The sequence below is a fragment of the Orcinus orca genome, chromosome 2 (assembly GCF_937001465.1).
Source record: "Orcinus orca chromosome 2, mOrcOrc1.1, whole genome shotgun sequence".
NCBI lineage: Eukaryota > Metazoa > Chordata > Mammalia > Artiodactyla > Delphinidae > Orcinus > Orcinus orca.
The window spans coordinates 75467200-75480925 of NC_064560.1; the positions used below are offsets into that span (position 1 = coordinate 75467200).

Sequence of the window (13726 nt, forward strand, 5' to 3'; positions counted from 1 at the left end):
GGGAGAAAAGAAGGAGGGAGGGAGGAAGGAAAGAAGTTAATGGAACTCCCAGAGTTGATGACTTTGAAAGGGAGGGTGACCAAGTGCCTCATGTTGTGCCCATGTCTTGAAAACAGATAAGTCCTGGATCAGTCCCACAGGGGGTCCACATCTCCATTTGCTTTTCAGAAGAGCCCATCCTATAGGGAGGTCTGCGGGTCCAAACAGCAACTCACCTTAAAGACTCTAATCTCCACGCACCACCAAAGCAGCCTCAGCTTTAGAGCACGGCCTGTCTGAGGGCGTGTGGACCAGACAGATGGAATTTCCTGCAAATTGATACGTGTCCCGAAAGCAAGCACTGGCAAGTCACCCTGACAGAGGTCAAAGTACCAGAGCCTTGTCTTCACAGGGGCCAGGACTGCCATGAGGCTCGCCACGCCCATTAGCCCAGGGTGGGGTTCATGACCATATATTTCCCTGTGGCCAGTTATAGACAGGCTTGGCCTGATGGTCACAGCCCCACCAGTGATTTCCTGTGTGACCTTGGCGATGTCTCTAGCCTCCCTGCTCTTGGGCTGCCTTTAGCCATCTCTCACCCCCCGCAGCACAGCCCAGGGACTGGCCTTCTCTTCTCACTCTCTTTCCATGAGCCTTACGTGCCTTCGCAGCCAGGCACAAGGCCCTCGGGGTGGCTAAGCCCCTGCCTCGCTACTCTTCCTGCAGGGGGAGTCAGCTCAGAGCGGTTCTGACACTGCCAGCCAGCTCTGTGCTCAGAGCAGGAGTCCTGGTCCAGGCCTGTCTGGGCCTAAACCCCACACTTGTAATCCCTGACCCCTTTCCCTCTCCAAAGTCCTCCTTGACCCTGATTCCACCTAGCGAGGCTCTTTTCTCTTCTCCCTCAGCCAAGATCTTCTGCGATGCTGTTTATACTTCTTCACTTCCTGGTCTCATTTCAGTTTGCCCCTACCCAGCTGCCACCCCCAACAATCCCGAAAGCTATCCCTTCGGGGACCCGGCTGCAGCATCTGGCATTGTTAACCACTCCCTTCCTGCACCTCTCACCTCTTTCCTTAGGGACAACCTCTGCCCAGTCTGTCTGCCCTTCTGCCAGCTCCCCATCCTCTGCCTGGCCCCCTGGGACTGGCACTCCACTGGGCCATCTGTGGGCAGCTTCTCTTCTCCCCGATGTGCTCCACCTGGACATGGCTGGCCATGCCAACAGCTGCAGCTCCCAGCTGTGTGCCGATCAGCCCCAGTCCCTACTTCCAGCCAGGCCCTCCATCCTGAGCTCCCGTGGGGAACTCGAAGCCAGGCTGTCCAGACTAGAACTCCTCGCTGTGTCCCCAAATGCTCTCTTCCTTCTTTTCCCATCCAGTGGCCCACCATCCACCCAGCCACCCAGGTTATAGCCCAGGGGTCCCCTGGATTTCTCTCGCCTCCTCCTCCTGCCTCTCCAAGCCAGGCACCAAGTCCTGTGGGTCTTTCCTCCCAGCACATCCTCCTCACTGCATGAATGCCTCCTCCATCCCCACTCCTGCCCCTTAGTTCACACCCTCTCTCCTCACACACTCCATTCCCAGTGCTCCTTCTTGCCCTTCTCACTCCAATCCACGCAAGTGCAGCTGCTGGGGTTGCTCTTCCAAACCTCGCTCCAGACATGTTTCTCCCCTCCCCGTCGGCGGCTCTGCTCCTAGGGATGCCTTACCCCCCGCCAACATCCTGACCCTATGCACGTCCCCACATTAAGGCTGCTCCACTCCCTACTGCAGCCACATCACACCACCTGCCCTCCCCCAGATGTAGCTCCTGCGGCATCCCCTGCATGACCTGCCACCGCTCCCCCATCTGGCAAACACAGTTGAAGGGTCAGCTCTTTCATGAAGCCTCCATGCTGTGGGGTGATCACTCCCCAGCCCTCCACCCAGCCCCCAGTGCTCCCTGCAGAGATGTCTACTGAAACACAGACACTCCACCCATCTGTGACACCACTGCCTCCTGAGGGAAGGACCAGGTCTTTTGGCATTTGTCCCCCTAGCAACTAACACAATGCCAGGAGGTCTTCAAAAATGCTTGTTAGGAGAGTGGATAGATGGGTGGAGTTGGGATGCACACAAACATCCTTCTGTGCAAACAACCACCTGCATCTAAAATCTGAGGCATGAGGTCCCTCCCCAACCTACCCACCAAGTGAAGGTCTCCCTCACTCCTCATTCAACAAATCAGATGTAGACATATGTTGCTTCCTTGGTTCCCTCAACTAGATAACCTCTCTTCCTTGCGCACGACAAGCTCTGTTTTATATTAAAGTCTGATCTTGATTCCTCCTATGAGACTGTTGGCTCCTTAGATCAGGGACTGACTTAGTGTTGAATCCCCTTGGAGGGGCATTTACCCATAGAAAGGGTCTTGGGAGGCCTCTGGTGAGGAGTGCAGACAGACTCAGGCGCTGACCCCACACCAGCCCAGGCTGGCGAGTCAGGCCTCTCCCTGGGGGCACCTCCCAGCCCCCTGTGCTCCATGTTGCCCAGGGGTCACAAGGCTGTGTATGTCCCCATCCCTCCCCGCCAGGAGAAGATGGCCAGCACCCACACGCAGAGTGCTCGTCCAAGAGGAAGCAAAACCCCTGGTCAGGTGCTGGTCCCGGACTCACCATGTTCATAACAGTGAGGATGAACCTCTGGGCGGCCTCGGCCCCATGGTACTGCACCATGTCAGCATCGGCCACCACCAGCGTCTCCACTGTGTGCTCGGTGGTCAGCCGGATGGCATTCCTCCGCTCCCGCCAGTCTCGTGACGGCCAGCCCCTCCTCGGCTTCTTCTTTTCTAGAAAACAATAGAGACATCTGTGCAGCCCTTTAGTGTATTGGCTTCCTGTCCACGCAGTGAACAGGCCTTCCATCAAGCCTCCCCAAGAGAATGGTCAGTCTTCCCCGGCCAGTGGCCAGGCCCAGCGTCCATGCCCTCTGCTGCCGAGGCTGAGCCTGCATGCCTGGGGGCCAGATGTCACGAGGGTCACACCCGCCCACTGTGGCAGCGATGGGGCAGATGGGGCCAAAGAGTACAGAATAGAAAACCTGTCCCTGCAGGGAACGGGGAGAACAGCACAGTCTGTGGAGGAAAAGGAAGCCTGGGCCCAGCGGGTAGGGTTAATGATACAGACCCCCAGGCTTTCTGAAAGCACCATGACCCACTGCTGGGCCAATGAGCAGGGGCCTGGAAGAGGGCAGTCCAGAGTCCACACTGAGAGTCACAAATAAGGAGCTACAAACTTTAGCAGGCACAAAAGCAGTATTTCAAAAAAAAAAAAAAACAGGACACACACATCCAGTCCAAGATTGGAGTTTGTTCTTTCCTTACCACAGGGAAGGTATTAGTAAACAGTAAGTAATTCTCCACTGACTCCCCTCAGATCAACTGATTTCCTAGAAGATCTTACTTGCTAAACAGCTATGGTCATTATTTTGAGCCCACGTCAGGATGTCTGGACGCTCAAAGCTGCCATGTGAGGACTGACACACAGATTTGTGGGTGCAAACGCCTCTGACTAACATCAAAGGTTGATATGAATAACGTGCACTTTCAGAATCCGAATGTGAATAGAAAGGCAGTTCCTTAATTTGACAGCGATTTTTTCCATCTTTATACCAGCTCACACGGAAGCCAGCTCTGCTACAACTTCCATGCAGTAAACCCAACCCTCATACAGTGACCCAAGCATTCCAGAACCAAAGATGCATACTATAAGAAAAAACTGAACTATGGGTCATAGTGTACAAACAAGAATAGTCCGTGCAGTGAGACAAACTGAAAAACAATCTAAAATCCAACCACAGAGAAAGCCAACAATGGTAAAACAGCAGGCAGCCATGAAAAGTACAACTGTGAAGATTATTTAGTGATGTAGAGAGAAGCAGATATAAATCTACATATATGTCTTGTCAACCTGCAGGGTGGTTCCCTCCTCCCCAAAGCCAGGCCCACCTCCCATGGAGACTTCCAGGCCTCAGGAATCTAATTCGGGAAGGCAGGGTCTATTCTAAGATAAAAGGTAAGGTGTCAGATGGTACTGCCTTTGTACATGGCCAAAATGAAAGAGGCCCCTCTTTGAGGATCTCTCTCTGGACCTACACCCATATTCACCAACGGGTCGTCTCGGAACACGAGGAAGGTGGACCATGGGTGACCTCCAAATCCTGGGCTCAGCATGCCTGCCGGGTGCTCACTGCCTGGATCAGGCCAACCTGTCCATCTTGGAATTTGTGATGAGCCATGTCAGCCACATTTTAAAGCAGCAGAACTAAAGGGCCACCCAAGCAGGAGCTTTGCTATAACGAGCTCATCCACATTCTCCCAGGCGACCACAAGCCAAACTGTGCCTCAGCTCCTCCCAAAGTTGGGATTTATTGCCCATCTCTCAGCATCCCAACTCATGAACTCCTCTGCAGCTCTTCCCCACACTGGCTGCTTGTTTTCACACCATGTCTATATTTTCTGGTTCCTGTATGAAAAGAGCTGCATTTTTAGCAGAGTCTAAAGGATGCACTACTGACATTTCTCTGGAAGATGGCGAGCTTAAACACGTAAGAGGGGAGTACTAAGAAAGGTAGCCCAGCACTCCCCACCAGAGGAGCACATCACCCCCTGGACATTTCACACATCAAAATGATGCACTGGGCATCACCCTTTCAAGTAGAAACAAACAAGACCTGCCCCTCCCTCCCTGATGGACCTTGGAGAGCTAATAAACAGGGTATCATAAAGGGTAAAATGCTGCACGTTAACATATGCCCAGAACACTCAGTCACAGGTAAAACACAACAGTCAGGTGCTCTGTGGTTTTTAAAGGGTTTGCACTACAACTACCTCATCTGTCCCTTTCACTGCCCCCAGCCCCAGGCCCAGCACATGTTGCAAAATAAACACTCACTGAATGAATGTATTCTTGAGTGAGTGAATGACCGAATACATGGATGAATGAGAGAGTGAAATCCCTCTTTCCCACATAACAAAGCTGAAGTCAAGCACTGGGCAGGGGTAAATTTGGCCCTAGAACTCAGGCTTCACCCAGCAGCTCTGACTCTCCCGCTTGCATTGGCTTTGGGTGCGAACATGCTCCTCGCTGTTGCTGAACTTAAAACATGGGGATGGGAAAGGCCACAGAAAACTCAGCGGGAAAGGATGCTGTATACTGACTTGGCTGCTGCAGGGCCTGACCAGGAGAAGCAGCCTTCAGTGACGGCTCCTTCCGCTCAGATGGCCTCCACTCGCACCAGGCCCTTAAGCAACAGCAGCAACTACACAGCCAGCTCCCGGGCCATGTGTGCTCTTACCTGAGCCCCCCTCACCAAGGACTGCTAACTGGGGCTGTCACGCCACAACCACGCTAGGCTGGCTGGTGACCCCCACATACCCCAGGGCTCTGTCCTGTCCCAAGCACAAGAGGAGAGGCCCCAAGCCTCGATTCAGAGCCCCACTGCTAGGTGGGTTTCAGGAGATCAAAATTTTTCAGATTTCAAAAGGCAATGCGGTGCCCGGGCCACATACTGAATACCCACTCCAGTGAAGTCTAGGGCAACAAGCCCTCATCAAAGGCACCACTCTTTCTGCAGTGAAACAATAAAGGCTCAACAGTCTGTCCAAAAGCCTGGGTTGGGTAATAGCAGGTAAGAGACCGAGGACCTGCATTCCCTATCCCTGCAGGTGGGAACAGGGGTGGAAGGGGAGGGAAGCTCACCCTCCTCTTCTCTCCCTGCTCCCAGCAACACCTCCACCAGCAAAGCTCTAGAGCCATCACTTCTGATGGTTCTTCCTTTCCTACAGGGAAAACCGAATCATAATCTATTTTCACTTTTAATTCCATGAACTGCATAAATATACCCTAATAAACAAAGTTTCATGAATACAAATATTCACAGATTATAAGCATATTGAAAAGCAAGAAGAAAAACACCAATTTCATAATAACATGGGTGCTGGATTTAGACCTCACAGAAGTCAAAGTTCAGGCCAGGCAGGTGTGCAGCCACCTGGGGGCCCTCCAACCTCACTCGGTCATTAGCTGTCTCCCTCCACTGTGGGAACAAGGGAGGCGGCCCTCACCCCACTGATGAGGACAGACCACAACCTGCAAGGCCCCAGGCCCTCTCCTGTTGTCACAGACACTGGGGATCATTCCCAAGTCCAGCCCAGCAGTTTCTTTTGCCAGCACATTGCTGGGGTTTGGTGCTGACTTGGTAGATTTTCAATCTCTGGCTTCATATTTTTCTTACATTTATTTTCCTTTTGCCTCAATTATCCATTAAAAAAGAAAACTGTGTGTGTTTATGCAAGTTACCCTGAATCTTGTTTGGAACAAGATGCGGGAGAGAAAAAGACAAGGAAGAAAACAATGGCATTCTAAATGTTGTACTTTTAGCATATTCAAATTATATATTACTTATTCTAAGAGTTTGGAGACTGATGAAAATGCTGAGCAAATACATAATTTCCTGTAGTTGTTAGTTCTGCTCTTGGTAAAGTAAAAAATAAGCTTAGTTATGAACTGCCAAGCTCTATATAGTATAGATATTTCCTTAGTTTAACAACAATAGAGTATTTAGGTATTCACTAGGGAAAACCAATGCATAAATCACAAAATATTTGGTATGAGAGTTCAAACGGTAGAAGCCAGCCCTGAAATTACTCTACGTCCCGCTGCACAAGGAGGATCCTTGCATGTCTGATTCTATAATGTCATCACCAGAGAAGACCTCAGGTTACTCTTTGTGCCAAAGGAGCACTGCCAGCTGCAGAAGCAAATTAGAGGGAAAGCAGACATGGTGGAGGAAGTGGAGACAGCTTCCCAAGGGCACTGGGCTCTTCAGGCTGAGAAGACAAAGATGAGTCTCCACCACTAGGAACTAGGTAGCAGGTGTCAAACATGCTTACAGAGTCAACAGGGAGATGCAGACTTAACCTGAACTTGTCATTCAAGACAGAAAAATAAACATTTCCCACACACAGCACTCAAGGTCCAGATCAAGAACGTCCCCACCTGGGTACACTAGCACGGTGGACAACCAGAACCTGGGGAAGAGTCCAGAATCACGTATTCTTTTAGCTGCATTAACCATGGGTTTTCTCCAGCTCTCTAGTGGGCAGGACAAAGGCACACCCATCAGAAGCCTCAAGTGATCCCTCAGTCCCTTCTATAACACTGAAGGACGGAAAATTAAAAACACTCATCAAAGGGAATTCCAAAGAAATTCCACTGCGTGTTCCAAGTCGGCAGCCTCAAGTGATCCCTCAGTCCGCAGGGGAGGGGGCAGTGAGAGCACCCAGAAGGACCAAGGGCCCAGCAGCCAACATAACAGGAGGGCAAGAGTGGGGCAGCAGAACCAAGAAAGGGGGATGACAGGTGGTCTGAGTTAGAAAGAAGAGGTGAGAGCACAGATGGTGACACTGGCTTCCGGAATAAGAGGGGTGCTGCTGGGCAGGCAGGGTCCCCTTGTTCACTCGGTGGCACAGCCCACCCAAGGCACAAGGGTCTACAGCTCCCCCGCCTGAACTGGCTGGGCTGCCATGCAGGACACGTGGATGGGACTTTTCTTTTTTCTGTACCTACCACATCGAAAACTAATTCAAAACTAGAAAACAGAAGTAGCCATGAGAACAGTAAAACCTCTCAGACCAGACTAAGCAGGAGACTGGAGCTCTGGAGTCCATGCAGCTTGCCCAAGTGACCGCCCCCCACCCCCGCCATGGCCCACTGCAGGTGGAGGACCTGGACAGCCAACTCTGAGGTGCTTGGAGTGCCCCCTGAATCCCCTGCTCCCCAGCAATCCTGCAAACTCCAAACTCCCATCCATGTTATAGTCTAACATGGGTCTATGCTCGCCTTCTGGGCTAGACTGTGAGCTTAAGGACCCAAACATCACCCTCTGGACCCACCAAAGCGCCGAGCACTGCCTGGTGCATAGGAACATAACATTCGAGAATTACACTTAATTGAGTGAATTTTTTTAACTCTTTGAAATTCCTAATTAATAACAAGATTAAGTTTCAAGGAACTTAACCTAAATGTCCTAAAATTGAATTCTCACACAGTACTCCCTCCACCTAAGGAGGAGGGGACAACTCTAATTGTGAGGAGCCCAGCTGTGACATCCAACAGAGCGGGGTAGAGTCTGCTCGTGCTGGGGTGGCCAGGGGCAAGCTTCCTCATCTCTAAAACAAGGGGATAATTATTCTGCTCTCTTAGGGTGGATGTGGGGAAACAAACACAGGGTCAGGTATATAATAAGCACACTCAAATGATGCTGCTAGTCTTATTTCTATACTTATTATTACATTACTATTATTGCTGTTAACTACTAGGGTCTAAATGCTAATTTTTAAACTTTGCATGCATGACCCAGAACCAATAGTGGATTCTTTTTTTTTTTTTTTTTTTTTGCGGTATGCAGGCCTCTCACTGTTGTGGCTTCTCCCTTTGCGGAGCACAGGCTCTGGACGCGCAGGCTCAGTGGCCACGGCTCACGGGTCTAGCTGCTCCGTGGCATGTGGGATCTTCCCGGACCGGGGCACGAACCCGTGTCCCCTGCATCAGCAGGCGGACTCTCAACCACTGCGCTACCAGGCAAGCCCATCTTGTATGCACCCTACAGGGTCTGATCAGGACCTCTAGTCTAGACACTCACCAATCAACTTGTTGTCTTCGACATTTCTTACTGGGTAGGGGCATGAAAGAGTTTCTCTAAGGACATCCTCAATCATGCAACAATAAGTTATAATTATACAAAAATATCAGTTTCAAGAGGAGTGGCTTATAACTCCTGCTCAACATCCCAATGTAACCTCCCAACATTCCAGAGGGCAGAATATTTTAATCATCAGAAATATGATAGAACACAAAACATGACTGTACATGAAATCAGCTATTTAAACCATGAAACATTAATGACATTTCACACAGGATAGAAGAATGGAAATCAAATGTTTCTCATTAAGATGGAAAACAGACAGTCACACTCCTTGGAGGAGAGACCGATTGTCGCCACAAGCGAGATTTCTGTGTAGACACCCCCGCCATGGCCACACCAACCCATTTTCAAGGAACCAAAGCCACCGCTGCCACAGCATGAAAAATGGTAAGATGTGTGGTTTCAACTGCATGTCCAATAGCCCCACTATCTTTTGTCTTTAACTCTCCCAAAATAAGCAGCCATGAGATGTAATAAAAATACCTTCAGGGAGGGAGTTGGGAACTCTGAAAATTCACCTGGGCCTGATCTTGATGCCGTTGAAAGTGCCACTTAACAGAAAGGTATCCATTTCCTGTGCACCAGTTATTTGCCCTTTTTCTCCCAGCCCTCTCTTCTGTGCTCCACTCTGGGGTTGGGGGCCTGTAAACTATTTCCTGGACTCCCTTGCTAGCTGGCTTCCTGTTCAGCTCTGCCAACAGGGGGCGCTGTAGGGAGACTGGAAGGCAGGAGATGGGGAGAATGGGCTCCTGTGTTTCAGCTCAGGGTGGCATTGTTCCAGCAGTATTGGGTAGCTGTGTCTCTAGCCTCCAGCTCCTGGGGAACTCCCAGACAAGCCTCCTCATCTCCCTCAGAGGTACATCCATAGAGACACCTGCTTGGCTGTACCTCATTGGTGGTCTGATGTCCCTCACAGGTCTGAGCCCAAGCCCCACAGACCACTGCTGCAAGCTCTGTGGTCTTGGAAATGCCACCTTTTCTCTTTTCTTTCCCCAGCCCTGGGGTGATAGCTATTACCTGGGTTACCTCAGCTCCACTTTTGCTCATTCAGACTTTGACACTGAAGTAACCAATTCCCTGTGTTAAATCTCATAATTAGAAATACCTAGCACAGTTTCTGTTTTCCTAACTAGACACAAACTGATATAGCCTAAAATGAGAGGGTCAGTCCTAGAACTAATTCCTATATTTCATTCACGCTTCAAGGACTCCTCCCAGTTCTAGAAATAAGGATTTATTTCTTCACCATGGAAATATTAAGATATTGGATATGCACTTCCACACTGCAGAACCCTGCCATAGACAGGAATGCTGCCCTTCATTCTGAGTCATCTTTAACGAAAACCAATCAATGGGGTGCCCTGTGAAGGAAATGCAAGCATCAGTGCGTGCCATAGATTTCCCAACAACCTATCACTGCCACATCCAAAGACCCAAGGACAGCACCTTACAGATTCATAGTCAACATGGGGAAAGTACTGGAGGAGGAAGCATGAACAACAAGTCTCGTTTTTAAGTTTGCACACACACAGACAAACAACATGCTTTCCAAGAAAATTATCAGGTCCAAAAAAACTATTTTCTGATCACTTTTATTTTCTTCAACCAAAGGGTCTGCTTATTTAAAAACAAACAAACAAAAAACTACCTTTTCAACTAGAAACGATGGTTCCACATGTGCAGAAGCACTCCCAGCCAGGTGAACTTTTGGCAGCTGCATAAATCCAATATCCTTGAAAAATAATGGCCTTCTCTCTCTTTTTTTTTTTAAAAGGAAAAAAATAAGTTTTGCGCTCCAAGTATGAATTCTTTAAATAACTTCCCCCAAGGCCAAGTCACTTTTATAAAAGGCATATTTTTTTCATGTAAATTCCTTACAAAGAAAGGTGGAAAATAGGGTTTTTTGTGGTTAAGATGCTGAATGAAGAACTGATCAACCTTGGAGTCCAAAATCAGTCCCTTCATTAGGCAGGAGGTGTCCCACACACCCCCCCACCCTGGGAGGCAGCAGGACCAGGGGTAAGAAGGCTGAGCTGGCCCTACCAGACCTTTCCACCCATGGTCAGAGCCATGTGGGCACCAAGCAACCAGGCACTACTGTCTGTGGGTGAGGTGGGAAGATACTCATTTGGTCACCAAATATTGAATTGTGAAGATACTCATTTGGTCACCAAATATTGAATTGTGAAGATACTCATTTGGTCAACAAATATTGAATTGTGAACCTACTATGTGCTAGGTAATGTAGGTGACCACCTAGGAGGAATAAACATTAATCAAATGAACAAATGAATATATAAAAATTACAAATATAACAAATGTTTGCAAGAAAGAATAGATAATACTATGACAGGATAAAAAGAAGGGGGTTCCAATTTAGATTGGGTTCCATCAGGAAGTGACACTAGGGCCAAGATTAGGAAGATAAGCAACAGTTAATCAGTGGCAGTGAGAAGAGAGGAGATGGGAGCAGTCCAGGCAGTGGGGACAGCAGGTACATAGGCCCTGGGGACAGAAGAAGGCATGGCATGTTCTAGAAACCACAGGGATCCAAGAGAGAGTGTGGCTGGCCAAGAGGCTTGAGCAATAAGGCAGGGGCACACTTGAAGGGTCAAATGCAATGTGCTCAGGGTTTTCTTCTTTAACCCCAGAGCAGTGGGAAGCCATCTAGGGCTTGTGTTTCCAATGTGTCACCCTGGCTGTTATGGGTAGAACAGATTCCAGGGGGACATGGAAGTGGGGACACTAGTTGGATGACCACTACAGGAGCTCAGGTACATAGGGACCACAGCTAGACAAAGGGGGCAACTGCCGGTGAAAGGAAGCAAATAGATTCAGTAGGTACTTAGAAGGTGAGACCAAGAATACTGGGGATATTTGGGTGGGTAAAGAAGGGCTATCAAGGATAACTCCTGGTTTGTATGGTTGTGCTAACCACTGAATTAGGAACCCCTGGAACAGGGCCAGGTGTGAAAAAAAAAAGCACTGCAAGTTTTGGCCTTGTTAGTTTCAGGTGCTTTTAAAGTACCCAAGTGGAGAGGTCAAGTTGGCTGTCGAGTGTGCAGACTTGGCGCTCAAAAGCAAAGGCAAGATCAGAGATAGGCATCTAGGAAGCAACGATCCCAGACCGATCCTTCCGGGACCTCCAAACTGCATGACTGGAGAGAAGAAACGGAACCAAGCGGGGGGCGGATGGCGAGGTGCAGGGAAAGCAGAGCACAGCGTCACAAGAGCAGGGAAAATAAAGTCTCAGGAGGAGGGGCTGCTCAGCTCCTCCAGCACAGCAGAGGGCCAGGTCCAGACCCAGGTGGGTCTTACGGAGAGTGCTGCTGAGGACAGGGGAGCGGACACCAGGCCAGGGAAGGGAAAAAAGTGAGAGGTGAGGAAATGGTACAGACTTTGGTGAGGTCTGGGGAGGAGAGAAACAGGAACACTGCTGGAAAATACTAGAATTGAAGGAAGCTTGAGATGGAAAAAACTCACACATCCAATAAGAAAACCCAGGCCCACGGAAGACTGCCATCTTCACTCGGTTTCTACCACTCTCCCTGTCCAGTCACAGACTGCCAGCAAGGAAGAACAAGGCTTCTAATACGCCCACCTCACACCAACTGAGAAAAGACGATAATTGTTCAACAGGTGCCAGTCAAACCCTGAATCTGTGGCTGGCCGGGCGCTGGGTGCTCCCCTCAAGGGAGGGAGAGAAGCATGTAAAACTTTAACAGTCCTATAAATACCCCACAGATGAAAGAACCGTCAAGGAAACAGCCCAGACTCCTAGGGAAAGCAGGCTTCCAACTGGAAGGAGAGAAGGAAGAAAAGCACTATTCATTGTATCAGGAAAGGGCAGAGCTGTACAACCAGAAAAAAAGAAGCAGGAAAAATGGAAAATGCAAGGTAGCACCATCTAACAAAGACGCTGGGCCTATTCCAGTAAGAATGTTTCACACTGGCTGTCATAGGGTTCCCTGAAGGTAAGGCAGATGGCTGTGTTTTCTGGTTTATTTCACATCAGTCTAAAACCTTGTCTCAACCTCTATTAAATATTAAATGTTTCCCGTAAAAGATACTGCATTAGTCAGCTAGGGTTGCCATTACAAAGTAACAGACTGGGTGGCTTAAACAACAGACATTTATTTCTTCACAGTTCTGGAGACTAGAAGCCAAGATTGAGGTGTCGGCAGGGTTGGTTTCTTCTGAGGCCTCTCTTCCTGATTTGCAGATGGCTGCCTTCTGTCTTCATCTTCACAGATCTTCCCTCTTTACCCATCTAAGTCCAAATTTCCTCTTCTTACAAGGACTCCCTAATGACCTCATTTAACTATAATCCCTTCTTTAAAGGCCCTATTTCCAAACACATTCCTAGTCTGAGGTGCTGGGGGTTAGAACTTCAACACAGAGATTAGTGGGGACACATTTTAGTCCATAACAGATGCCCATCTTCTTTCTTGCCTTAAGAAGTGTGGACTGGGCAGGTCACCTTCACATGAGTTGAAGTGTGTATAGCCACATAGTCAGGACAATCAGGACAACGTGTGATTCCCAGAAAGAACAGTCATCTCAGAGGTCCATCAAGATACATTTGGCAAATTCAAGAAAACAAATGCAAATGTTTGGAATTATCATGTGCTTCTCACCACCACTTTTCAGTTAAGTCTATTGCTGAAAGATTACACTAGCCTACTGGAGCTTGATGATTCTATCTTCTAAATTGATGGAAGAGAAAAAAAGAACATCCCCCAAATACATAGCTTGGAGAGAGAAATTAATTAACGTGCCATGTTTCGGCCAGAGCAAGACGGGACAAACAAAAGCCTGAAAAGAAATCAACTTGTCTTCTGCACCTGGAATCCCCCACAGGGTTCCTGGATATTGTTTCTTTTGACAGATGGTCTTTCATCTTTGGCAAAGAAGTACAAGAAACTTCAGACAGCGCAGATATTCCTCCATCTTTGCAAGGAGGGCAGGCCATATCTTTGGACCAGGAACTCTTCATTGCTTCA

The 13726-nt window shown here is 49.0% G+C and overlaps 1 protein-coding gene across 5 annotated transcripts in view; it reads right to left on the bottom strand.

Moving 5' to 3' along the window:
- The window catches only part of ADAMTS17 (ADAM metallopeptidase with thrombospondin type 1 motif 17), a 353876-nt gene that overhangs the window by 280743 nt on the left and 59407 nt on the right, over nucleotides 1-13726 (bottom strand). For all 5 annotated transcript variants that reach the window (XM_033431430.2, XM_049706098.1, XM_033431429.2 and 2 more), the window contains one exon: nucleotides 2633-2805. In XM_033431430.2, the coding sequence (XP_033287321.1) occupies nucleotides 2633-2805 (173 nt within the window). The remainder of the gene's footprint in view (nucleotides 1-2632; nucleotides 2806-13726) is intronic.